Here is a 27,993-nt window from a genome sequence, read left to right on the forward strand (position 1 = left end):
TCTTACTCTTTTCCTCTTTAAATACCTGTAGAAACTCTTGCTATCCATTTTTACATTTCTAGATAGCTTCCTCTCACACTCCAATTTCTTTCTCTTGCATAACCTTTACTTGTTCTCTGCCATTCTTTCTATTCTGACTAATCATCTGACCAGACACTCATCTTTGTGCAGTTATATGCTTTTTCCTTAAGTTTAATGCTTTCTCTAACTTCTTTAGTTAAGCATGGATGGTGGGTTCTCCTTTTAGAATTTTGCTTTATATTTCCCTTAAGTGTCTGCCACTGCTTCTCTGTTGGTCTATCCTCTAGCCTAGTATCCCAGTTAACTTCATCTAGCTCAGCTTTTATGCCCACATAGTTGCCCTTATTTAAGTTTCAAATACTAGTCTTAGACCCACTCTTCTCCCTTTCAAACTGGATGTAAAATTCAATCATATTGTGGTCACTGCTACCTAGGGGTGCCTTCACTCTGAGGTCATTAATTAATCCTGTCAAATTACATAATACCAAGTCTAATATAACCCGCATGAATGCCAAATTTCAAAGGGTATGCTATATGAGAAAAGTTTGGGAAGCTGACTCTCATTGGTCAGAGCATTGCCTTGGAGAATGCACCAGGGAACTATTGTCCCCATGCTCTTGTTTAATTCACAAAAGGTGCAATGCCTGGACATGTTCCTTTTGTCTGCAGAGGACAGGACCCTCTGTATGAATATATGTAGCTTCTAGCAAGCATAAGTGAGCCACATTGCGAGTCTGACTGATAATTTTAAATTACTTGTTTGTGTAGTTCTGAGCACATTCAGGGTTGATCAGCAAGTGCTATCCAATCACATCTAACCTTAGGCATTATGTTCTGAGTTTTGCAAACATGGGCTGGTTAAAATTTGGGTATTCTTGCATTTGTCCTGATGAACGCAAGTCAGATATCTTTAACAACATATCTCCTTTTTCAGCAATGCATATGGAATAGGAGGGCCAGTGTGCAATTGCATAAAACAATTGGCTTAAGGACAGAAAGTAGCTGGTCAAGGTAGGTGGTTGTTTTTGGGACTGGAGGGTGATAGTCAATGGTGTTTCCCAAGGGTCAGTGCTAGGATCACTGCCTTTTCTGCTATATATAAGTCACTAGGATCTTGGAATACAGAATAAAATTTCAATACTAAACCTGGAGGAGTTGCAAACAGTGAGGATGAGATGAATTACCTGCAACAGGACATGGATAGGCTAGCAGAATGGGCAGACAAGTGGCAGATGGAATTTAATACAGAAAAGTGTGAGGTGATGCATTTTGGCAGAAGGGACAAGGAAAGGCAATAGAGATTTAATGGCACAGTTCTAAAGAGTGTCCAGGGACAGAGGGACCTGGGGGTTCATGTGTATTGATCTTTGAAGGTGCCAGGACATATTGAGAGAGTGGTTAGCAAAGCAAAAGGGATCTTAGGCTTTGTAAATCGAGTGCAAGCCGAACCTTTATAAAGCTCTGGCTAGACACCAACTGGAGTATTATGTCCAGTTCTTATCACTAGACTTGAGGAAAGTGTGCAGAGACTTTTTTAAAAAATCATTTACAGGTTGTGGGTGTCACTGGCTTGGTCAGCATTTATTGCCCATCCCTAACTGCCCTTGGTGGTGGTGAGCTGCCTCCTTGAACGGCTGCAGTCCATGTGGTGTAGGTACATCCACAGTGCTGTTAGGGAGGAAGTTCCAGGATTTTGACCCAGCAACAGTGAAGGAACAGTGATATATTTCCAAGTTAGGATGGTGAGTGACTTGGAGGGGAACTTCCAGGTGGTGGTGTTCCCATGTGTCTGCTGCCCTTGTCCTTCTAGATGGTAGCAATTGTGGGTTTGGAAGGTGCTATCTAAGGAACTTTGGTGAGTTTCTGCAGTGCATCTTGTAGGTGATACACACTGCGGTTACTGTGCATCGGTGGTGAAGGGAGTGAATGTTTGTGGATGTGGTGTCAATCAAGTGGGCTGTTTTGCCCTGGATGATGTCAAGCTTCTTAAGTGTTGTTGGAGCTGCACTCATCCAGAATGGTTCCAGGGATGAGGGCATTTTAGTTACAAGGTTAGGTTGGAGAAGCTGGGGTTGTTCTCCTTGGAGCAAAGATGGTTGAGCGGAGATTGGATAGAGGTGTATAAGATTATGACAGGCTTGGGTAGGGTAGACAAGGAAAAAGTCTTCCCATTAGCTGATGGTACAAGGACAAGGGGAAACAGATTTAAGATTTTGGGCAAGAGATGTAGGGCAAATGTGCAGAAGAACTTTTTATGCAGTGAGTGGTAATGACCCGGAACTCGCTGCCTGCAGGGCAGAGGGAGTGGAGACAATCAACAATTTCAAAAGGAAATTGGATTGGTATTTGAAGGAAATAAATTTGCAGGGCTAGGGGGATAGATTGCAGTACTGTGACTGACTGGATTGCTCTGCAGGGAGCCAGCATGGACTCGATGGGTCGAATGGCCTCCTTCTGTGCTGTTAAATGAACCTATGACAGATGGGAATCCAGTTTAACGTCTCATCCAAAAGACAATACTTACCAAAACTATTTTAATGATGAGGTGTTTCTCATAGGCACTCTGTAAGCGGTAATTCTCTGCAAGAAGGAAATACAGAGAAACATGACTAAGACACAGTGACCCTCCCATAACAGGTAGAAACAATCAGCAGCGAGGCTGATTGGAGTTGTAAACCATTCAGCAGCGAGGCTGATCGGAGTTGTAAACCATTCAGCAGCGAGGCTGATAGGAGTTGTGAACCAATCAGCAGCGAGGCTGATCGGAGTTGCAGTGTGGCATGAATCCATGTGTTTCCTACATAATCACCATCGACCCCGGGCTGATTGACTCTATTTTCATTTCAAGTTTTGGGCAACTAAAATGCTCTTGATTGTTGAGCTTTAGCAGGTTGTTGGAGGAGTCAAACCTAATGAGCTACTGCACAGTTTTAAGGGTCGCAGAATATCAGGAACATCCCATTAACTCACCAAAGCTTTCCTGAACCATTGAAAGTTATTACTCCTAAAAGTTTGTTTGGGCGCAACCTAGATTGGGTTGTCAGGTATCTTACTCCTCCGTAATAGGAGAATGGGAGCAGACCATTTAGTCCCTCCAGTTTGTTCCACTATCCACATGGTTAATGTGTACCTCTACTCCATTTACCCACCTTGACTCCAACAAAAGCTATCAATCTCTGGCTTGAAAGATCCAATGCCCCTCCTCCCACCCAGCATCAACAGTTTTTCTGGAGGAGAGAGTTCCAGATTTCCACTCACCTTTGTGTGAAGAAGTGCTTCCTGACATCACCCCTGAACGGCCTGGCTCTAATTTTAAGATTTGCCGCTTTGTTCTGGACTCCTCCCTCCGCACCAGAGGGAATGGTTTCTCACTCTCAACCCTGTCAAATCCTTTAATCATCTTAGACACCTCAATCGGACCACCCTCTTAATCATTCATACACGAGGGAATACAAGTCAAGTTTATGTAACCTGGTCTCATAAGTTAACTATTTAATCCTCAATATCAACCAGGAAACAGGCGGGGGGTGCGGGGTGCATGCAGGAGGCAATACTTAACCAATTGGGAATCTGGGAAGTTGCAAAATTGGTTTGAATCGATAGCATGGGTTAGAGAGTGAAGTTGTGAAACCAGTTACTAGTGATGTTTGTGCGATGATAATGGTAGACTGAAGGATATGCCAGGCTGTGAGTTTACAGGATGTGGCGGAACACAATTCTGTTTCTGTTAATGATACACAGTGCCTCATGGAGGTCCAGTTTTGAGCAGTTGGGTTGGTCATGTGATATCAATACCCATATTGGCATGGTGTACATGTTTGTGATCTTAACCTTTTAGTGTTTTTGTTAGTAAAATTATCAGACTAAAAGCAGAGTGTGAATTGGTCATTTTGGCTGCTTTAGTTCATTGGTTACTGAATGGTGTTTGATAAATAAAATAAAACTTGCGTTCACAACCTCAAGGCATCCTAGCACAGCCAATGAAACACTTTTTGAAGTGTGGTGACTTCAGCCAAGGAAACGTGGCAGCCAATTTACACATAAGCTCCCACATGTGATAAATGATCAGATAATCTATTTTAGCGATGTTGGCTGAGGGATAAACATTGATCAGGATAAGAAGGCAAATGGAATTTTGGCCTGTATTGCTCGGGGGTTGGAGTTTAAAAATAGGGAAGTCTTGTTACAACTGCACAGGGTGTTAGTGAGGCCGCACCTGGAGTACTGTGTACAGCTTCATTCCCCGTATTTAAGAAAGGATATACTAGTATTGGAGGGAGTTCAAAAGAGATTCACTAGGCTGATTCCTGGGATGAAGGGGTTGACTTATCCAGAATGGCTAAACAGGTTATTCATTAGAGTTTAGAAGAAAGAGGGGTGATCTTATTGAAACGTACAAGGTTCTGAGGGGGCTTGAAAAGGTAGATGTTGAGAAGATGCTTCCACTAGTGGGGGAATCTCGAACCAGGGGACATAGTTACAGAATAAGGGGACACTCATTTAAAACTGAGATGGGAAGGAATTTCTTCTCTCAGAGGGTAATGAATGTCTGGAATTCTCTACCTCAGAGAGTTGTGGAGGCCAGATCACTGAAAGTATTTAAAGAGGAGGTAGATAGATTTTTGAAATATTGGGGATTTGAGGGTTATGAGAAGCTGGCACAAAAGAGGGGTTGAGGCCTGGGGCAGATCAGCCGTGATCTTATTGAATGGCGGGGCAGGCTTGAGGGGTCGAATGGCCTACTCCTACTCCTATTTCTTAAGTTCTTATGTTCTTAGGACAGGTTATATTAACAGGCCATAGAGTACAAGACCAAGGAAGTTATATTGAATTTGTATAAGTCACTAGTTCAGCCTCAGCTGGAGTATTGTGTTCAGTTCTGGCCACCACATTGGAGGAAGGATGCGAAGGCATTAGAAAGGGTGCAGAAGAGGTTCATGAGAGTGATTCCAGGGATTAGGAACTTCAGTTATGAAGGTAGATTGGAGAAGTTAGGACTGTTTCCCTTAGAAAAAATGAAGGGTTGTGAGGAGATTTGATAGAGGTATTAAAAATCATGAGGCATCTGGACAGAGTAGATAAGGAGAAACTGTTCCCACTTGCGAAAGGATCAAGAATGAGGAGGCACAGATTTAAAATAATTAGTAAAAGACGCAAAGATGATATGAGGAGAAATGTTTTTACACAGCGAGTGGTTAGGGTTTGGAATGTGCTGCCTGAATGTGTGGTGATGGCAGGTTCAACTGAAGCATTCAAAAGGGAATTAGACTGTTATTTGAAGAAAAAGAATGTGCAAGGTTACAGGGAGAAGGCGGGGAATGGCACTAGGTCAGTTGCTCATTTGGAGAGTCGGTGCAGACACTTCTGCACTGTAACAATTCTATGACCAGGGAGAACAGTTCTACTCTTCTTTGGATAATGTCATGAGATTTTTTACTTCCACCTGACAGACCAGATAGGGCCTCAGTTTACTGTCCCACCTGAAAGACAGTGTCCCCAATAGTGCAGCACTCCCTCAGTGCTGCACTGGGTGTGTCAGTGTAGAGTTTTGTGCTCAAGTCTCTGGAGTGGGACAAGAACATAATAAATAGGAGCAAGAATCGGCCATAAGGCCCATCAACCTTGCTCCACCATTCAATAAGATCATGGCCGACCTTCTGTCTTAGCTCCACTTTTCTGCCCTCCCCCAAAAGCTCTTGATTCCTTGAGCGATCAAGAATCTATCATCCTCAGCCTTAAATATCCCCAGTGATGGAGCATCCACAACCTTCTGGGGTAGAGAATTCCAAAGATTTACAACGCTCTGAATGAATTAGTCCAAATTCTCACCTTCCCCCTGCTCTTCTCCCATGGTCCATACATCTTTCCTTTTCACCAGTATATCCAATTCAAATTCACTGTGTAAAATATATTTCTTCATTTTTACATTTAGTTTTTTTTTGCCAATCATCATAAATCTCTGTCCTCTGGTTACCAATCCTCCTGCCAGTGGAAACAGTTTCTCCTTATTTACTCTATTAAACCCCCTCCTGATTTTGAACACCTCTATTAAATCTGCCCTTAACCTTCTCTGCAACTGGGAGAACAATCCTGGCTTTTTAAGTCCCACCAAATAACTGAGGTCCTTCTAATTTTGAGTAAATGAAGTAATTGTGAAAAACAAACCCTACGGAGGGTGTGATTGGCCCATTTACCCCACCACGCTCACCCACCTCCCTCCACCCCCCTACCCCAGGAGAGGAAAGTGTATTTGGTACGTACCCATGTCATTTAACCAGTAGGCAATTTTCTTGTAAACATCGTCAAGAATTGTAACCACAACAGCCAAAAGGACTTTAGGAAAATAGATGACTATCCGTGGCAATTCTTTAATACTTGACACAAATTCCTAAAAAATGAAGCAGAAGGAAATTTAGGATCAAAAGTAATGAGTAGACTTGTGTGTAAAAATAGCCCTTTGTATTGAACTACCTCAGGGAACTGCAAACCATGAATTATTATTAGAGTGTCGTGACTGTTGTCATGTAGGTCACTCTGACAGCAACTCAGCAATAGTAACATTTGTAATTAAGCATGTTAATCTGATTTTAGCAATAGTAGTTGAGTGATAAATATTGGCCAATACACTGAGGAGAGCTCCCCTGCTCTTCTTTGAATAATGCCGTGGGTTCTGGTAAGCAAGCATGAACACAGAGCTCATCACTGAGAAATGATCATTGGGAAGAATAAAAAGGCGACTTATTATTTACATGGAGAGAAACTTCAGAATGCTTCAGTGCAGAGGGATCTGGGTTTCTCGTGCATGAATCACTGAAAGCAAGTATGCAGGTACAGCAGGTAATAAGGAAGGCAAATGGAATTTTGGCACTTGTTGCTAAAGGAATAGAGTATAAAAATAGAGAATTGTTGTTGCAACTGTACAAGGCATTGGTGAGACTGCACCTGGAGCACTGTGCACAGTTTTGGGCCCCTAACTTGAGGAAGGATGTAGTTGCATTGGAGGCGGTTCAGAGGAGGTTCACTAGATTGATTCCAAAGATGCGGGGCTTGTCTTATGAGGAGAGATTGAACAGTTTAGGCCTATACTTGCTAGAGTTTAGAAGGATGAGAGGAGATCTAATTGAGGTACATTAGATGCTAAAGGGGATAGACAAAGTAGATGTGGAGCAGATGTTTCCCCTTGTGGGGCATTCTAGAATGAGAGGCCATAGTTTTAGGCTAAGTGGTGGTAGATTTAAATCAGAAATGAGGAGGAATTACTTTTCTCAAAGGGTCGTGAATCTGTGGAATTCACTACCTCAGAGTGCAGTGGATCCCGGGATGCTGAATAAATTTTAGGAGGAGATAGACAAATTTTTAATTAGTAATGGGTTGAAAGGTTATGGAGAGAGGGCGGGAAATTGGAGTTGAGACCGAAAAGAAATCAGCCATGATCGTATTGAAAGGCGGGGCAGGCTCGAGGGGCTGAATTACCTACTCCTGCTCCTAGTTCTCATGTTCTTATGTTCACTGAGTGTCACAGAATGCGAACTTGAGATTTTGGTGAGTAAGGCAATTTGGTGCAGTGAAGAAGGAGGGAAGCAGTTAAGTGATTGTTGAGTATTTTGCTCATTAATCTTTCAAAATTCAGATAATTTTTTAGTAACTGTAAGGTTTTATTAGTATTAGTAAGGTTTACTAGCAATAGTAGAACCCATTGGGAGTAGTAGGGCGCAAATTGTTCATCACAAAGCTTCGATACAAGAGTCTCAACAGGTGCCTGGTACTGACCTGCAGTTCAAAGCAGATTAACATGATCAAGAAGACCACGCAGAGACAGAAGAGACAGACAGGAAGACTGACAAAATATTGGAACAACCTCCGTTTCCAAGGCGGGTAATAGAAGTCCTCACAACCTGTAACTGGGCTAACTCGCTTAACACCCTGCCAGGAAAGAGAGAAGAGAAGTATTAAAAATATCATATAGCAAACAGTGTGATAGCTTGTGTGCTTATCAGGCTGAGAGACATTAATGTCAGAAACAGAACATTTCCCTAATTCAGGCACCATTCGCCATTGTAAAAAGAATTCCATTTCTATAGCGCCTTTCATCAACTCGGGACATTTGAAAGCACCTTACAGGCAATGGTGTACTTCTCACGTGTAGTCACAATTGTAATGCAGGGAATACAACAGCCAATCTGCACACTGGAACTCCCACAATCAACAATGAAATAATGGCTCGATAGTCTGGTTTTCACTGATATTTGAGGGATAAATTTTGGACTGGACATCGGGGAGAACTTACATGCTCTTTTCAAAACAGTGGTCTAGGCTGCACGTGATTACACTCTGTGCTAAGGGGTTGGTTCTTATGATATAATTTTACAACACAGATACAGGCCATTCGGCCGAAATGATCTGTGCCAGTGCTTATGCTCAACATGAACCTCCTTCTGCCTTAGTTTGTCCATTGGCTCAATGGGAGTATTATCACCTCCTGAACTGCTTCAATATAGAAAGGTTCAGTAACAGATTTCGGAGGTTAATGAGCTCTGAACAAGGTTTATTTTCCCTCAGTATTTACATGTCAGCAGATTATAAATGGGGCAAAATCATCTTTAGTTAATGAAAATATGGCTTAAAGAGAATTTGAGGCTTTAAACATAAAATAGTCACGAATAAGTGCAATAGGGAATTCATAAGAAGCTCCTTTACCTAGATTGTGGTGACAATGTGGAACTTGCTACCATAGGCATAGATAAATATTAAGGGGAAGCTGGATAAACACACGAGGGAGAAAGGTATAGAAGATATGTTGATAAGGTGAGATAAAGAGGGGGCTGAGAGGAGGCTCATGTGGAGCATAAACACCAGTTGGGCCAAATGGCCTGTATCTGTGCTGTAAATTGTCTGTAATTAACAAAAAGGCATTTCCTCAGCAGTTTACATTTTGGATCCTACCGTGTCATACTTTATACCACAGGCAGAATTTTATGTCCTGCGGGCAGGCAGGTGCCCGACCTGCTTGGTAGTAAAATAGTGCGTGATGACATTGGGCGAGCGTCCCAACACCATCGCACACCCGCGTGATATTTCGGTCGGAGTGTGCACGCAAGAGTCGGCAACACGTCCGCCGACAATTAAGAGGTCTATTAAGACCATTAAACAAGCAAGTAATTTGTATTTTTCACTGCACGTCCAACCTTAAAGTTGGTGGGCGGGCAAACAGGCCAGGTGGCCTTTGCAACAGTAATTTTAAAAAAAGTAAAAATTTTTAGACATTATTTTTAACATGTCCCTGTTCATGTGACTGAATCACAAGTAGGGATATGTTTCCCTTACTTGTAAAACCTTTATTTTTCATTGTAAAATTCTTCAGCTCTCTGTGCCCTCAGGGAGCTTTCGGTCTGCGTTCCCCTGAGCATGCGCAGACTTTAGCACTCGCGCTCCACCCCCCCGCCCCCACCCCGGTAGCGCTGAGGTTCTCATCGCAGGCGGCTGTCTGTTTCGCTGCCACTCCTGGGCCCACCGCCTGACAAAAATCCTGCCCCGTGTGTGTAAACATTGCCCAGATATTTGAGCCACACTCACCCTGTATTGGGTCCTGGGCTCCTCGATAAGCTCTGCTGGCCGGTCTAATGTTCCCCATCTGTAAGCAAGCTCCGCACTCTGACGCTTCCAACCTTCCAGAAACAAGGTGGTCCACACAACATTAAACAGGGCAAAAGCCACACAGATCACATCACGGCTCGTCTGTTAAGGAAAGAAAACTTGCATTTATATAGCACCTTTCATGACCTCAGGACATCCCAAAGTGCTTTATAGCCAATGACATACTCTTGATGTGTAATGTAGACGTTGTTGTACTGTAGGAAACACAGCAGCCAATTTGCGCACGGCAAGATCCCATGAAAAAGCAATGTGATAAGTGACTAGATCTTTTTTTTGTGACATTGGTTGAAGGATAAACATGGGCCAGAACACCCCCTGCTCTTCTTTGAAACAGAGCCACAGGATCTTTAGCATCAATCTAAGAGGGCAGGTGAGGTCTAGGTTCAACATCTCGACCAAAAGACAAGATTACGTCAGGGCTGATCAGGTAGACAAAGAAAAACTCTTCTCATTAGCTGATGGCACAAGGACCAGGGGGACACAGATTTACGGTTTTGTGCAAGAGATGCAGCAGGGATGTAAGGAAGAACTTTTTTCACACAGTGAGTGGTGATGACCTGGAACTCGCTGCCTACTAGGGCGGTGGAACTGAAGACAATCAATGATTTCAAAAGGAAATTGGATGGGCACTTGAGGGGAATAAACTTACAAGGCTAAAGGGATAGAGTAGGAGAATGGGTTGCTCTACAGAGAGCTGGCATAGTCTAGCTGGCCTCCTTCTTTGAAAGTGCAACCCTCAGTACTAGCACTGGGGTTACATGGAATTTGTGCACAAGTCTCTGGAGTTGGACTTGAGCCCATAATCTTCAGACTTAGAGGTGACAGTGCTGGTGATAAATAAATACGGTCACTGGATAAGACTAAAGCTTTGCAGCAAATCCTTCACTGAGAATACAGCTGTTTGACTGGAGCTTCCTACATTAACCTACAATTAGTGTAAATCTTGGTGTATAAAGGATAATATTCTGCCATTATTTACTTGCTACAATGGAAATTCAGGGGTGATTTCTGGCCTTTGTATGTTAGGTATATCATTCATTGTAAACTCTACCTGGTCAGACTCTGTAAATGTCCACAGTCCAAAGCCAATCACAGCTGGATAAATCATGCACCATGTGTAGTATCCAAGCCAGGAGAAATACATTGCGATTTTAACCCCAAAATATTCACAGATCTCATCTGGAGGAGAGGAAAGAGAAGACAGATCCATCACCTTAGAATACCAGGAAATGAAAGGCACAGCAAAGGCCTTGATAAAGGACCAAGTCCCGCTGTGCAAGGGGCCCCACTGTACAGGAGGCCCCACTGTGCAGGAGGCCCACTGTGCAGGAGGTCCCATTGTGCAGGAGGTCCCATTGTGCAGGAGGTCCCACTGTGCAGGAGGCCCCACGGTACAGGAGGTCCCACTGTGCAGGAGGCCCCACTGTGCAGGAGGCCCTACTGTGCAGGAGGCCCCACAGCGCAGGAGGCCCCATGGTGCAGGAGGTCCCACTGTGCAGGAGGCTCCACTGTGCAGGAGGTCCCACTGTGCAGGAGGCCCCACTGTGCAGGAGGCCGCACGGTGCAGGAGGCCCCACGGCGCAGGAAACCCTACTGTGCAGGAGGCCCCACAACACAGGACACAGCAAGTTTGAAAAGACTGGAAGGAAACATTATATAAATCAACATTTAATAATTAGTCTGTGGATTGTCTCCTCTAACAGGTCTTTCCTGCTCCTGAAATGTTCGATGATCTTTCACTTACGACGCACAATAATTCTGTACATACCTATTGGCTGTGACTCACAGACGGCTTGAACCCATGATTTCACCAATCGGTTAAGGATGCGCTGCTCATGGATGGGAAGGACTTGCTGAATAATCCCTCGGGTCAGGAGCTCTGCAACTGGACATAACACGGACTGGTCAGTATCCAGATAACTCAATAGGACTTCAGGAATTCACCACCTACCCCTCTTTCCTGGTTCCACATTCACCCATCCCCCAACTTTCTCACCCGCCCCTCAACATTCTCTCCCCACCACTCCCCACACTCAACCCCCTCCCCACCTTGTCAGCGCTGACAACTCTGCAGACTTCATCAGGTGATCTCCTGCTCCCAACACAAGGTTGTTTTCAAAGACCCTCAAGTCAGAACTTGAACCCACAACCTTTACCTCAGAGGAATTTCTTCTCTCAGAGGATCGTTAATCTTTGGAATTCTCTCCCCCAGCGAGCAGTGGAGCCGGGGTCATTGAATATATCCAAGCCTGAGTTAGACAGATTTTTGATTGAAAATCAAGTCAAGAGTTATGAGGACAGGAAGGAAAGTGGAGTTAAGTATAATCAGATCAACCATGATCTTATTGAATAGGCTCGAGGGGCCAAATGGCCTACTCCTGCTCTTATTTCTTATGATCTTACGTTGAGAGAGCTACCATTGGAGATATGGCTGACACCACATCCATAGGTGTGTGGGAGCCAGGTATTACAAGTAATGAGGTGTCCAGTCAGTTAGAGATGGACCGGTCAGAGGGATGGACACAAAGGGACCTGTAGTTACGTTGGGAGCTTGAAGGCAAGTTCAGAGTCAAACTGGAAGATGATGTAACACCTTTGGGCTAGAGGTCAGGACCAAGGTTCTGGAGGGAGGTGGACAATAGGCTTGTGCTATATTGAATAGCATGGATGGCCTGCTGCATGCAGGAGAGTGCTCCACTTACAAATGGAATTTCCACGGACCCCTGAGCTTTATCTGATATGCTACTTACTGATTGGCTGCCCCTCCAGGAAGTGGATATTGTGTAGGCTTTCTCCCTGTTTTGCTCGCAGGTTATCGAGCCAGTGCCTGATAATGCTCTGCCGCTCCTGTGAAGACACAAGACATTTTCATTCCATTTTGCTTCAAAGAATCCCTCAAACCACATATTTCTTACCAAGGCCTGAGGTGATTCAGCAGAGCTACATTTGGTTACATTGAATGTTACAGCACAGAAACAGGCCATTCGGCCCAAATGGTCTATGCTGGTGTTTATGCTGCATATGAATCTCCTCCCATCCCTCTTCATCTCATTCTATCATCCAATCCCTCTAATCCTTTTGCCCTCATCCACATCCAGCTTCCTTTTGCTGTGTGACCCTGTTTAGTCAGCAATTAAGCTGCTGTTTATTGAGTGATTATAACACGTGCATTTTAAAAGTCAATTTGGAATTTCCGCATTTGTTGCACAGCTCTCCCTCTCTCTGGCAGGGAAAGTGATAGAGGGGGTAGCAGAGGGTGCAGGACTGGTGGCCTTTCCCACTCTCTCAGAAATATACCTGCACCAGTTAATTGACGGTGGGGATTAAACATGAAGCAGGGCCAATGGGAAGGGGCTCACACAAGCCTCATTTTAAAGGCAATGATAGAGTGGGTCACAGTCAGCGATGGACTGGTGTGAGAGAGAGAGAGATATAGACAGGCATGGTGAGAGAGAGGGACAGACACAGACAGACACAACGAGAAAAGGGGGATCTTGAAATGTAGTTGTTGCTGCAAGGTAGGAAACACAGCAATATTCACACAGCGAGCTCCCACAAACAGATAATATGTTTTGGCGGTGTTGGTGTTGGTTGAGGGATAATGTTAAGCCAGGACCATTGGGGAGAACTCCCATGGTCTCTATCGAAATAGTGGCCGTGGGATTTTTCACATCCTCCTGAGAAGGTAAATGGGGGCTTTGGTTTAACATCTCACCTGAAAGATGCCGCCTGAGACAATGTAGCACTCCTTTAGTACTGCACCAGGAGGCTGGATTCTGTGCTTAAGTCTTGAAGAGGGTTTTTGTGTTGTTGTGTTATAAATCCCCCTATCAATAGGACAGCTGGTGAAACTCCCTACCAACTGACTCACCTGAGAAGTGAAGAAATAGATTTCATTTTCAATGTTTTCGTAGATGTAATCCTCCTCACAGGAAAAGGCCCTTGACCCTCCCCCAAACTCCTCTTTCACTGGTTTCCGCAGACCCGTCTCCTCAGCTCCTCGGAGCAAGCTGCACACAGAAATTGAGAGAGCCCAGTCACCAATCAAACTCCAGAAAGGCCCAGCACGCACACAGACCGCAGCCAGCTCCTGTACAATGGACACACCCTTGATTCTTGCACACATCCCATGCTAACCCCAGCCATGACCACCTCTCCCCCACAAATTCCAAACACACACAGACGCCAGGCACCCCACAGCCAGTACAGCCCCCGGCTCACTAAAACCAATTCACATAGGACCCGGCTCCCACCTACTTCTGATAGGTTGCTGTCACGAAGAATGCATAAACGTTGGTGTGTTTGTGATGCCGAATCTGGATGATCAACTCCGGGATTCCCAGCCGTATGTGGTTCAGTAACCAAAGCAACGTGTGGTCATCTGTTGTATCTGTAGGAATAAGGAAACAAATCCCTTGCTAATATGAAGGCTGTCTTTTATTTAATTCATCATCAGGGCATGGCCATCGCTGCCAGGGCCAGCATTTATCATAACATAATACAAATATAGAAAACACTGGAAAAACTCAGTATCTGTGGACAGAGAAACAGAGTTAACGTTTTGAGTCAAATATGAACCTTCTTCAGAACCGGCATTTATTTCCCATCCCTAATTGCCCTTGAGAAGGTGGTGGTGAGCTGCCTTCTTGAACCGCTGCAGTGCATGTGGTGTAGGTATACCCACCATGCTGTTAGGGAGGGAGTTCCAGGATCTGACTGAGCAACAATAGCTCTGCAAGCAGTACTGAGGGAGTGCGGCACTGTCAGAGGTGCCGCCTCTGGTGTGAGATGTTAAACTGAGGCCCTGTTTGCCCTTGCAGGCAGAAATAAATGATCCTATGGTCATTTTTCCCAGTAAACCAAGGGAGTTAGTTCTTCCTGATGCTCTGGGCTAATATTTTCTCCTTGCTAAAAAAACAAATTATCTGGTCATTGTCACGTTGCTGTTTGTGGGATCTTGCTGTGCACAGACTGGCTGCCATATTTTCTACATTACAACAGTGACTACACTTCAAGGAGAACTTCATTGGTTGTGAAGTGCCATAGGATGTCCTGAGATTGTGAAAGAAACTATATTAGGAACATAGGACTTAGGAGCGGCAGTAGGCCATTCAGCCCTTCAAGTCTGCTCCACCATTCAATAAGATCATGGCTGATCTGGTTGTGTCTCAATTCCACTTTGCCATCACCCACCATAACCCTTGGCTCACTTAATGCACGTTCTTTATAAATGTGACCTTGTTCTTGTGTGGTCATTGTCAATAGCCACTTGACTGATAACTCCACCCCAGACTATCGCGATGAGCTTGGTTGCTGTTTGAGTGGGTAGATCAATTTGCCACTGTCCTGCTCCTCTCTCCCTCCTCCTCTCCTTCCCAGCTCACCCCTAAGCATCATTAATCTTCACGTATAGGGCTGGCAGCGTCCCCTGACTCACAGCAAGCCAAGATTCAGGGTGTTGTGTCAGTGGAGTGAACAGGGGAATGGGGGAAGCAGTCGAGGCAGGGATAGACTGAACTCTGACCCTGGTTTTAAATGGGAGGGTTAAGGATGGAAACACGATCAGTTCTGCTCCTGTGATTGATGCTGTCAGCTACCCAGTGACATTATTGAGAGCAGGATACTGAAAGAAAGGATTTTAACTGGAGATGTTTGCTGGCCTCAGCAAAGGGGCCACTTGGGGGAAGGGGGGGCAGAGTGTGTGTGTGTGTGTGTGTGTGTGTATTATTAGGCCACTCGGCTCCTCAAGGCTGCTCCACCATGTGGAAAAACGTGAAGTTATCCATTTTGGTAGGAAAAACAGAAATGCAGAGTATTTCTTAAATGGGGGGAGATTGGGAAGTGATGATGTCAAAGGGACCTGGGTCTTCTTGTTCATAAGTCACTGAAAGCTAACATTCAGGTGCAGCAAGCAATCAGGAAGGCAAATGGTATGTTGGCCTTTATCACAAGGGGATTTGAATACAGGAATAAGGAAGTCTTGCTGCAGTTGTCTCGAGCTTTGGCGAGACCACACCTGAAGTATTTGTGCAGTTTTGGTCTCCTTGCCTAAGGAAGGATACACTGGCCACACAGGGAGTGCAGCAAAGGTTCACCAGACTGATTCCTCGTATGGCAGGATTGTCCGATGAGGAAAAATTGAGGCGACTGGGCCTGTATTCCCTAGAGTTTAGAATAATGAGAGGTGATCTCATTGAAGTGTTCAAAATTCTAACAGGGCTCAACAAGGTGGATGCAGGAAGATGCAAGAAAACCCCCTGGTTTTGATGGGGGGTGCGGCACTCTAGAACCAGGGGACACAGTTTCAGAATAAGAGATAGGACATTTAGGACTGAGATGAGGAGGAATTTCTTCAGTCAAAGGATGGTGAATCTTTGGAATTCTCTACCCCTGAGGACTCTGGAGGCTCAATCATTGAGTATGTTCAAAGCAGAGGTCAATAGATTTCGTGATGCCAATGACATTGAAGGATACGGGGAAAGAGTGGGAAGATGGTGCTGGGATAGAAGATCAGCCATGTTCTAGTTAAATGGTGGAGCAGGCTCGATGGGCAGAAGGGCCTATTCCTGCTCCTATGTTCCTACGAAATGGGAGTCACAAAGCTAGGGTTTAAAGTTTGGTAAGATGGATTTTGGAAGGATGAGGCAGAAATTCACCAGAATAGAGTGGGCAGAACTGTTCACGGGTAAAGGTTCTGTTGAACAATGTCAGGTGTTCAATGTAGCACTTGTTAGAATACAGGATCTGTATACACATCCCGAATGGACATGAGCTCTACTCTGTAATTAAACAACCTTGGTAAAAAATGGTGAGAAAGAGAATCAAATAGAAGAAAAATACACAGTGGGAGTACACACATCAGATGGACTGCAATGGTTCAAGGCAGTGGCTCACCACCACCTTCTCAAGGGCAATTAGGTATGGGCAACAAAAACTGACCTAGCCAATGACACCCAGACCTCATGAAAGAATTAAAGCTGTTGAGGCTGAAGGTTATTTCAAAATTTCAAGACAGAAATTCAAAGATTCTTGTTAGCCAAGGGTGTTAGTTGTTGTAGATGCAAGCTGGTTCGATGGAGCTGATACACAGATCATCCATAATCAGCTGTAATCTGAATGGTGGAACAAGTTGGAGGGGCTGAATGGCCTCCGCCTGTTCCTATGGCCTGAAGTGATGAGCGCCATATGAGATGACCAAGGAGATACTTCTCTTGATTCACAACTTCCTCACGAATCTGAACCTCCTCACTCCCTCTCTCTCAGACAGATAGTTAATTTATTACAATGTTAATTGATATTCCCATAAGTTTTGGCTCCCACAACAGTAGCAGTTCATTGCCTGGCAAATCCAAAGAATGGGATGTTGCCAGTGTCAGTGTTCCAGTGACCTGACCCTGTGCTTGCCAGTGAGCCAGTCTGCAGTAAGGCTCAGCATGTGATTAAGAGTAGATTAAATGTAGTTTAAGACTTAGCATTGAAACTGGCACAATGGCCAAACAACCTCTCCTTTGATGCTGTAATTCCTGTAAGAAATTGTGGCAGTCGTACAAACTCCATGCTATTCAGTTGGTTGGGAAATTGGCTGAGCGATAGAAGGCAGAGAGTTGGGATAATGGGCAGGTACTCTTATTGGCAGAATGTGACTAGTAACATCCACAGGGATCTGTGTTGGAGTCTCACTATTCACTGTATTTATTAACAACTTAAACGATGGAATAAAAAGTCACATCTCCAAGTTTACCGATGACACAGATAGATGGCATTGTACGCAGTGATGGAAGTGTAATGTTGCAAAAACATTAATAGATTAAGTGAATGGGCAAAACTGTAGCAAATGGATTTCAATGTGGAGAAGTGTGATATCATCCACTTTGGAGCTAAAAAGGATAAAATGGGATAATTTCTAAATAGCGAAAAGCTGGAAACAATGGAGGTTCAAAGAGATTTGGGGGTTCAGGTACATAGATCATTAAAACGCCCTGAGCAGGTACAGAAACAAATCAAAAAGGTGAATGGAATGCTACTGGTTAGATCACACCTGGAGTTACTTGGAGCAGTTCTGGGCGCCACACCTCAGGAAGGATATACTGGCCTTGGAGGGAGTGCGGTGTAGATATACCTGAACGATACCTGGACTCCAAGGGTTTCATTCCAAGGAGAGATTACACAAACTAGGATTGTATTCCCTGGAATTTAGAAGGTTTAGGGATGACATAATCAAAATTTGCAAGGGGCACAGATGAGGTAGATAGAGAAAAATTATTTCCACTGTTTGCAGAGAACAGGGCTAGGGGACAGAGTCTAAAAATTAGAGCCAGACCTTCCTGCAATGAAATTAGGAAAGATTCCTCCACACAGACAGTGGTAGAAATTTGAAACTCTTGCACAAATGGCAGTTGATGCTAGATTTTAAATCTGATGTTGATAGATTTTTATCAGTCAAATGTATTGAGGAATATAGAACAAAGGTGCACATGTGGGGCTGAATTTTTCCGTTGGCAAACTGGGGGTGGGGCCCGTTCGCCGTAGCGAAAATGACGCGGGATGATGTCGGGTGGAACCCCTGACATCATCCCGCCCTATTTATATATTCAGGAAGGCGGAGGGACAGTGCGATCAGCTGTCTGCCCGCCGACCTGTCAATGGCCAATTAAAGGCCCTGCCCGTCCAACCTTAAGGCTGGTGGGCAGGCCAGGATCCCCGCCGGGCTTCTGAAAAAACATGAAACCTCATCCACCGGCGGGATGAGGTTTCATGTCGGTTTTAAAAAAGTTTTTGTGCACTTTATTAACATGTCCCATCTCGGGCGACATGGTAATGAATTTTTTATTTTTCTATTTTTAAACTTTGAAATCCTTTCAGCGATTTCCCTGAGGCATCACTTTGCCACAGTGAGATGTGCGCTCTTTCAAGTGCATGCGTGAAAGAGCACATTCTTGCATCTGAGGAATCTCCCCCCAACTCAGCTCCCACAGGAAGCACATAGCGCTTCCTGTTGGGCATCACACTGGGCGGGCCTTAATTGGCCCACCCACGTAAAATGGCGGCGGGGCCCGTTTCGGCAGCAGCGATCGGCTACCCACCCGCCACCAAGTCGGTCGGGCCCACCCATCCGTCAAGGGCAAAATTCAGTTTGATCGCAGATCAGCCATGACCTCATTGAATGGCAGAACGGGCTTGAGTGGCTGAATGGCCTCCTGTTCCTATATTTAGAATTTTATATCACATATCCTGAGCTCACAATGCCCCTTCACCCCCCCGTTCTTACCCGAGTCTCACTTGTTCCCTCAGACCTTTGTCTTCTGTGTCCACAATGGACTCCTGACCTTTACCCTCACCCCTTCTCTATTTCTTCTGCTCTGCTGTCAATCATCACATTCCTGCCCTCCATAAGTCTCACCCAAACCTCTCTGCCTCTCTACGTCCAACCCTGACTGCAAAAGTCCCATAAAAAAACGAATCACTTTGTCCTTGTTGCCCCTTCCTTGTGCTCCCTCTCACTGGGGCCCCTTTCCCCATTCTGGACACTGTCAGCTGCTATTGTTGCTACCCTATGACCTGTGAACCTTCACCTGGCACTCTCACCAGGAACACTCTCACATTTGGGCTAGTCCAAAACCGGGCATGGTGGGTGGAATCTTACCAGTGCCATGGAGATGGGTCACAGAGAGATTTCAAAAGTTGCACATCAGGTCGACACATTCCCGTGTCTGAACATTTTTGTCAGAGGCAGGCTCGAAACAACAGAGGCTACCCACCAGTAGCAGTGGGTAGCCAATTAGGGCAATTAAGGCCCCGCATAGCAATAAGTTTCAAACACCGATAGCAATGTTCTGGTATCAGACCATCCCCTAACTGCGTCCAGGGGACAGCAGCAACTCGAAGGTGACCTCACAGTGACAACCAGAGGACCATTGGTGTATCCTCTCATTAACCCAATGAATGAGCCACAAGAATGAAAAGGCTGCAGCCTTGTCCATAATCGCTGCTGTGCAGGAAGGGGATATCCCTCCACACTCATGGCCCTAAGAGCTGTGGGTCTTATTTTAAAATTTAAGCAGGCTTTCGATGGTGCCCCCATATTTAAGCATCCTCACACTCCTCCAACCACCTCAGTAGCGCCCACCTCTCCCAGTGAGACTGCCGACTGTCCAGTGTTGTGGGCCCTCCTATTGGGTCTCCAGCCTCAGGAACCCACACACCATTCTTAATTTGATGGCAAAGATGAGGCAGCCTGCTAATCAGCAGTTTCCCATAAGATTACAACATCGTGCAGACACTGACACCGGCCAGGTCAGATCCCAGAAATGTTCCTGACCCTCAATTTTTTCCTGTGTTGGGAAGATTCTGCCCCGTGTTTTAACAGGATGTTTTCCCCTAGTGGTGTAACCTCGAACCAGGAGGCAGAGTTTAAAAATAAGGGGTCTCCTATTTAAGACGGAGGTGAAGAGGAATTTCTTCTCTCAGAGGGTTGTTACTCTTTGGGATCCTCTTCCCCAGGGAGCAGTGGAGGCTGGGTCATTGAATATATTCAAGGCTGAGTTAGACAGATTTTTGATCTACAGGGGAGTCAAAGGTAATGGGGACAGGCAGGAAAGTGGAGTTAAGGCCACAATCTGATCAGCCATAACCTTATTAAATGGCAGAGCAGGCCTGAGGGGCTGAATGGCCTACTCCTGTTTCTATTTCTTAAGTTTTATGTTCTTATATCCTTTATAATCTATGGGGGCTGGTTCACTTAGATGACTAGTGTGTGGTTCAGAATAACGCCAGCAGTGTGGGTTCGATTCCCGTTCTGACTGGGGTAGACATGGGACCTGTCTCCTTGCCCAGTCCCTGAGAGTGGAAAGCAAAGACAAACCACCAGTGCCAAAAACTGCCAAGAAAATGGCTCAGGATGAAGCATCAGCAGACAATGAGCCAAAGATCTGCTTTCAGGCAGAACGCACATAAATGAATATGCGATATATTATTTATAGGCTATAGCACGCTAGAGTTATGAAACCTGAACCATGTTGGAGGCCATTCAGCCCATTGAACCTGTGCCAGTTCTTTGAAAGACTATCCAATTAATTTTTCTCCCCCTGTTCTTTTCCCACTCTTTACCAACCCTCCCGCCAGTGGAAACAATTTCTCCTTATTTACTCCATTTTGAACATCTCTATCAAATCCCCTCTTAACCTTCTCTGCTCTAAGGAGAACAATCCCAGCTTCTCCAGTCTCTCTATCATGCCTGGACCAATTTTTGTAAAGCTCCTCTGCACCCTCTCTAAGAGCTTAATATCCTTTCAAAAATGTGATGTCCAGAATTGGACTCAAGCTAAAGCAGAACCGAGGATTTATAAAAGGTTTATCATAACTTCCTTGCTTCTATACCCTTGGTCCTCTATTAATAAAACCAAGGATCCCATATGCTTTTCTAACAGCCTTCTCAACTTATCCTATCACCATCAATGAATAGAATATGTATACAGCCTCAGGTCTCTCTGTTCCTGCACCCTCTTTAATATTGTACCGTTTAGTTTCTATTGCCTCTCTGCATTCTTCCTACAAAATATATTTCTTCACATTTCTCTGCATTAAACTGCACTCAACCCAACTCTGCCCATATCCTCAATCTTCTCTGTCCCCCTGAAGTTTGCTACTAACCTCCTTTGGCAGTGACATAAGTAACATGTCTTGTCTATATTATATATGTAGCGTACCCCATGAGTATACAGTCATTGTACTCTCATGTACACCAAAGAAAAAGATGCATTTAAGTAGCGCCCACCTGACCTCAAGTCATGCCTTTGCAGCCAATGAAGGATATTTTGAAGTGCAGTCACTGTTGTAATTTAGGAAAGGTGGCAGCCAATTTCTGCGCAGCAAGATCCAACAAACAGCAATGTGATAATGACCAGATAATCTGTTTTTAGTGGAATTGATTGAGAGATACCAGGGAGAACTCTCCTGCTCTCCTTCAAAATAGTAACTGTGGGGTCTATTACATCAGCCTCAGAAGGCAAAGAGGGCCTTGGTTTAACGCCTTAATCAAAATATCATACCTCTGACAGTGCAGCACTACCTCAGTACTGGAACTAGGAGTGTCAGCCTTGATTATTGGCTCAAATGTTTAGAGTGGGACTTGAATCCACAATTTTCTGACTCAGTGGGGCTGCTACCCTTTGAGCCCTAGCTAACACCATGGATAAGTTAATGGTTGATCAGAGGTCTGATCTTCCCTCACAGGATCGCAATCATGTTGACTGTGCAGCTATTTTGTCGCCCTCCATTGACAGGGTATTTGCCCTCGGAGCAACCCACCAACTGAATTATGAAGGATTTGATCCCGTCTGCAGTGACCCGGCCAATGTTTTTTGCTTGAATACCGAGAGTGGCAGTCGCTGGAATTTAAAATGGTGCCAGTTTGCTAAACAAAGATATGCCAATAAATACAGAGTAAGAAGAGCGGCCATACCACCATACTCAAGCACCCCCAGGATACAAGTTACCTGGTGATTTGCTGAGATTTTCTGATGTTGGGACCATTTCGGGGTCCTAAGTCTGCACTTGCTAGCAGCATGCCCCCCTCCCTCAGTGCATTATTCCCAGATGTGGCCTCTTAATTGGTCACCTCCACACTCGTTGTCCTATTTTGAGGACAGTGGGCAGGCTCTCAACACTCCATGCCCAATCAGAGGGCTGGCAACTTGATAGCATTGGTAGCCCCACCAGGAGACGCGGGCACTGCTGAGGCAGTTCAGTGACCACAAGGGCACTTCAACATGGAGGTGCCCTCAAAGGCATGGATTTATACAAAATATTATGAGGGGCAAAGCCATTAAGCCACTTGAATTGAAATGGAAACTCTTCTTGATGCATCGTTTGCGAGGCAGGTGGGACTTTTTCTTCCTGCAGTCTCAGGGTGACCAGACGTCCCGGTTTGGACGGAACGTCTGGTCACCCTTAAAGGAACTAGCTACAGGGATAGTGGATGCACTGGTATTAATCTTCCCAGAATCCAAGAATTCTGGAAAAGTCCCAGAGGGTTGGAAAATTGCCAATGTAACACCCTTATTCAAAAAGGGAGGGAGACAAAAAACAGGTAACTATAGGCCAGTTAGCTTAACATCTGTCATTGGGAAAATGTTAGAATCTATTTTTTTTTTAATTCATTCATGAGATGTGGCCTTCGCTGGCTGGGGCAGCATTTATTGCCCATCCCTAGTTGCCCTTGAGAAGGTGATAGTGAGATACCTTCTTGAACCGCTGCAGTCCATGTGGTGTAAGTACATCCACAGTGCTGTTAGGGAGGGAGTTCCAGGATTTTGACCCAGTGACAGTGAAGGAACGACGATATATTTCCAAGTCAGGATGGTGAGTGACTTGGAGGGGAACTTCCAGGTGATGGTGTTCCCATCTATCTGCTGCCCTTTGCCTTCTAGATGGTAGTGGTCATGGGTTTGGAAAGTGTTGTCAAAGGAGCCTTGGTAAATTCCTGCAGGGCAGCTTGTAGATGCTACACACTGCTGCTACTGTGTGTAGGTGGTGGAGGGAGTGAATGTTTGTGGATGTGATGCCAATCAAGCGGGCTGCTTTGTCCTGGATGGTGTCAAGCTTCTTGGCTGTTGTGAGAGCTGTACTCATCCAGGCAAGTAGGGAGTATTCCATCACACTGCTCACTTGTGCCTTGTAGATGGTGGGATAGCCTTTGGGGAGTCAGGAAGTGAGTTACTTGTCGCACAATTCCTAGGCTCTGACTTGCTCTTGTAGCCACAGTATTTATATAGCTAGTTCAGCTCAGTTTCTGGTCAAAGGTAACTCCCCCCCCCCGCCAACCCGCCTGCCGGGATGTTGATTGTGGGGGATTCAGTGATGGTAATGCCATTGAACATCAAGAGATGATGGTTGGATTCTCTCTTGTTGGAGATGGTCATTGCCTGACACTAGTGTGCTGCAAATGTTACTTGCCACTTGTCAGCCCAAGCCTGGTTATTGTGTGGATCTTGCTGCATTTGGATATGGGCTGCTTCAGTATCTGAGGAGTCACAAATGGTGCTGAATATTGTGCAATCATCAGTGAACATCCCCACTTCTGACCTTATGATGGAAGGAAGGCCATAGATAAGGCAGCTGAAGATGGTTGGGCTGAGGACACTACCCTGAGGGACTCCTGCAGTGATGCCCTGGAGCTGAGGTGACTGACCTCCAACAACCACAACCATCTTCCTTTGTGCTAGGTATGACTCCAGCCAGCAAAGAGTTTTCACCCTAATTCCCATTGACCCCAGTTTTGCTCAGGCTCCTTGATGCCACAGTCTGTCAAATGCTACCTTGATGTCAAGGGCAGTCAGTCTCACCTCACCTATTATAAAGAATGTAGTAGCAGAGCAGATTAGCTACCCTGTGAGAGAAGAAACTCCTCCTCATCTCTGTCTTAAATGGGCTACCTCTTACTCTGAGATTATGCCCTCTGGTCCTAGACTCTCCCACAAGGGGAAACAATCTCTCAGCATCTACCCTGTCAAGCTCTCTAAGAATCTTATATGTTTCAATAAGGTCGCTTCTCATTCTTCTAAACTCCAATGAGTACAGGCCCAACCTACTCAACCTCTCCTCATAAGAAAATCCCTCCATTCCCAGGACCAACCTAGTGAATCTTCTCTGGACTGCCTCCAATGCCAATATATCTTTCCTTAGATAAGGGGATCAAAACTGTTCACAGTATTCTAGGTGTGGTCTAACTAGTGCCTTGTATAGTTTTAGCAAAACTTCCCTATTTTTATACTCCATTCCCTTTGAAATAAAAACCAACCAAAGTGCATAACCTCATATTTTCCTACATTATATTTCATCTGCCACTTTTTTGCCCACTTACTTAATCTGTCTATATCCCTCTGTGGACTCCTTGTGTCATCATCATTCCTTGCCTTTCCACCTATTTTTGTATCATCCACAAATTTGGCGATAGTACATTCACTTCCCTCATCTAAGTCATTGATATATATTGTAAGTAATTGAGGCCCCAGCATTGATCTCTGTGCCACTCTGCTAGTTATAGGTTGCTATCCTGAAAATGCCCCCCTTATCCCAACTCTCTGTCTTCTATTGTTAGCCAATCCTCTATCCATACTAATATACTACCCCCAACACCATGGGCTATTATCTTATTAAGTAGCCTTATGTGCGGTACCTTATCGAACACCTTTTGGAAATCCAAATATATTACATCTACAACCTTTATCTATCCTACTTGTTACTTCCTCAAAAAATTCTAATAAATTTGTCAGGCACGATTTCCCCTTCATGAGGCCATGCTGACTCTGCTTGATTAGATTATGTAATTCTAAACGCTCTGCTATGACATCCTTTATAATAGACTCTAACATTTTCCCAATGGCAGATGTTAAGCTAACTGGCCTATAGTTACCTGTTTTTTTATCTCCCTCCCTTTTTGAATAAGGGTATTACATTGGCAGTTTTCCAACCCTTTGGGACTTTTCCAGAATCTAAGGATTCTTGGAAGATTACTACCAGTACATCCACTATCTCTGTAGCTACTTCCTTTACTATCCTAGGATGCAACCCATCAGGTCCAAGGGACCTATCAGCCATTAGCCCCATTAGTTTCCCTAGTACTTTTTTTCTAGTGATAGTTATTGTATTTATTTCCTCCCCCGCTTTTGCCCCTTTATTATTTAGTATTGGAATGCTATTAGTGTCTTCTACCGTGGAGACTGAAGCAAAGTATTTATTCAACTCCTCTGACATTTCCTGGTTCCCCATTATTATTTCCCCAGCTTCATTCTGTAAAAGGCCTATGTTCACTTTGGTCTCTCTCTTTTTATATATTTAAAGAAGCTCTTACTGTCCATTTTTATATTACTTGCTAGTTTACCCTCAAAGTTTATTTTCTCCCTCTTTATTATTTTTTGGTCATTTTTTGTTGGTTTTTAAAACTTCCCCAATCCTCTGGCTTACCACTAATCTTTGTCACATTGTATGTATTTTCTTTTAACTTGATACTATCCTTAACTTCCTTGGTTAACAATGGTTGGTTTATCCCTTTCTTAGAATCCTCCTTCCTCACTGGGATATATCTTTGTTGTGAGTCATGAACTATTTTCTTAAATACCTGCCACTATTCATCAACCATTTTTCTGCTAAAAGCCTATCCCAGTTCACTCCAGTCAACTCTGCCCTCATTCCTTTGTAATTACCCTTATTTATGTTTGGCACAGTTGTTTCTGGCCCATGTTTCTCACTCTCAAACTGAATGCTAAGGTCAATCATATTTTGGTCACCGTTTCCTAGGGGATCTTTTACTCTGAGATAATTTATTAAACCTGCCTCATTACACATAACCAGATCAAAAATACCATGATTCCTGGTTGGACCCACAACATATTGTTCTAGGAAACTGTCCCGAAGACACTTTATGAATTCTTGTTCATGGCTAGCTCTGCCAATTTGATTTTCCCAAATCTACATGAAAATTAAAGTCACCCATAACCTAATGTACTGCCTTTTAGAATAGTTACTGTTTGGGGCCCTACAGACTGCTCCCACCAGTGTCTTCTTCCTTTTGTTTTTTCTTAACTCCACCCATATGGATTCTACATCGGATCCTTTCTTGCTACCGTATTCATTCCATCTTGTACTAACAAAACTACCCCACCAAGCTTTCCTTCCTATCTTTTCAAAAAGTCAGATACCCCTGAACATTTAGTTCACAGTTTTGATCTCTTTGTAACCATGTCTCCGTAATGGCTATATGATCTAATGTCATAGCAAGCACTGGTCAACTCAACTTGCTGCTGATGCTCCGTAACCGATCCACCCCTCTGCTCTCATCCTTGTCAATCCCATTGGCTCCTGCCCTGGATGTCACTCTCACTGATGCACCATCTGTGTGGCTGTAAGGAGCTGTCAATCACTCTGCAGGTTAGGATGATCCAGTCCTGCTGGTCCAGATGGTCTCCAGAGCAGCAGAGAAGTATGTTCATTGCAGAGAACTCAATTGCACAATTAATCTTCTATTAGACGTTAGAATTATTTGATTATTTCTGAAAAAAGACTTGTTATCAAAGCTTTTCGTCTTGCACTCTTGGACTCTGATTGGTAGAGGTGTTGTCATGGAGAATGCACCAGTTAACTGATGACTGACAGTTAACTGCCAAGCTTTGTTTAAATTCATACCAGGCAGCCTTTCTCTGATTGGTCAAGGCGGTGTCCTGAGGAATGAGTCAGCGAATGGCTATCACCTATTTTGTTTAGTTGAAATAGGCACAATGTGTGTGCATTTTCTTTCTGTTTGCAAAGAACAGGACCCTGTGTATTAATATATGTAGCTTCTAGCTCACAGAAATGCACCACACTACGAGCCCAACTGACAATCTTAAATTGGTTATCAGCGTGATTTTTAGCACATTCAGGATTGTTTAGCAAATGTTGTCCAATTGCGGAATCACATCTAATGTCGGACACTGCGTTTTGAATTGTACAAGTAAGCGCTGGTTGGGTACAGTCTGTACCTTGCCCGTTGCGAACAGCAGCTGGGACATGCTGTTTGATACGATCTGCCAGTCCTTGGGACGTACGGCCTACATATCTAGCATCACACTGGCACTGAAATTCATACACCACATTACTCATTTGTGTGATAGGCAGAACATCTTTTTGGCTTGACAGCAGCATCCTGTTAGTGGCGAATACCACTCGTGTTGATACTGCATAGTAACAACGTGAAACAGCTAGCTTCACATGTTTCACAAATTTTTGAGATACCTTGCCCTTCCAGGGTAATCTGAGGTAGAATGGGTGTTTTTCAGGGTGAAAGTCATCGGTTAGCTCCTGCATTCTCCGTGGCAATGCCTCTACCAATCAGACTTCACTTGCCAACCAATCAGTACTCTCTTCTCATGCAATATAAATTGTTGTTCCCTCTACATTTGGTATTCTTGCGAATTGTCCTGATGAGTGCAAGAAGAAAAGCTTCCACAACTTGTGTTTTTTCTCAGCAATACTCAAGTTCTGTATAACCAAACAACTAATTAATTTGATTGATTAGGCAAACCAGCAATAAAGATGTACCAGGGAACGAATAGTAGCCCAATTATCTAATACCAAGTACAAATGTGTGTGTTCGTGAAAATGGTATTCAATGTTAATTGATAAATGCTTGTAAATGCTATCCTCCTGCTGCTGCTAACACAATCTGCTCATTTGTTCATCTGTAACTCACAGGCTGGATTGCTGACAACACTTCTAAGTTAAAATCAAAATATCATGGAAGCTGGAAATCAGAAATAAAAACAGAAAATAGTGGAAAATCCC

At 44.4% G+C, this 27,993-nt stretch overlaps 1 protein-coding gene across 3 annotated transcripts in view; it reads right to left on the bottom strand.

Moving 5' to 3' along the window:
* ano8b (anoctamin 8b) overlaps positions 1 to 27,993 on the bottom strand; it is a 105,102-nt gene that overhangs the window by 32,317 nt on the left and 44,792 nt on the right. For all 3 annotated transcript variants that reach the window (XM_041205042.1, XM_041205041.1, XM_041205043.1), the window contains exons 3-11: positions 13,933 to 14,065; positions 13,547 to 13,685; positions 12,426 to 12,522; positions 11,444 to 11,560; positions 10,727 to 10,854; positions 9,595 to 9,756; positions 7,792 to 7,944; positions 6,283 to 6,409; positions 2,546 to 2,601 (exon numbers count right to left, since the gene is read on the bottom strand). In XM_041205042.1, coding sequence (XP_041060976.1) covers positions 2,546 to 2,601; positions 6,283 to 6,409; positions 7,792 to 7,944; positions 9,595 to 9,756; positions 10,727 to 10,854; positions 11,444 to 11,560; positions 12,426 to 12,522; positions 13,547 to 13,685; positions 13,933 to 14,065 — 1,112 coding nt within the window. The remainder of the gene's footprint in view (positions 1 to 2,545; positions 2,602 to 6,282; positions 6,410 to 7,791; positions 7,945 to 9,594; positions 9,757 to 10,726; positions 10,855 to 11,443; positions 11,561 to 12,425; positions 12,523 to 13,546; positions 13,686 to 13,932; positions 14,066 to 27,993) is intronic.

The sequence above is a fragment of the Carcharodon carcharias genome, chromosome 14 (assembly GCF_017639515.1).
Source record: "Carcharodon carcharias isolate sCarCar2 chromosome 14, sCarCar2.pri, whole genome shotgun sequence".
Classification (NCBI taxonomy): Eukaryota; Metazoa; Chordata; class Chondrichthyes; order Lamniformes; family Lamnidae; genus Carcharodon; species Carcharodon carcharias.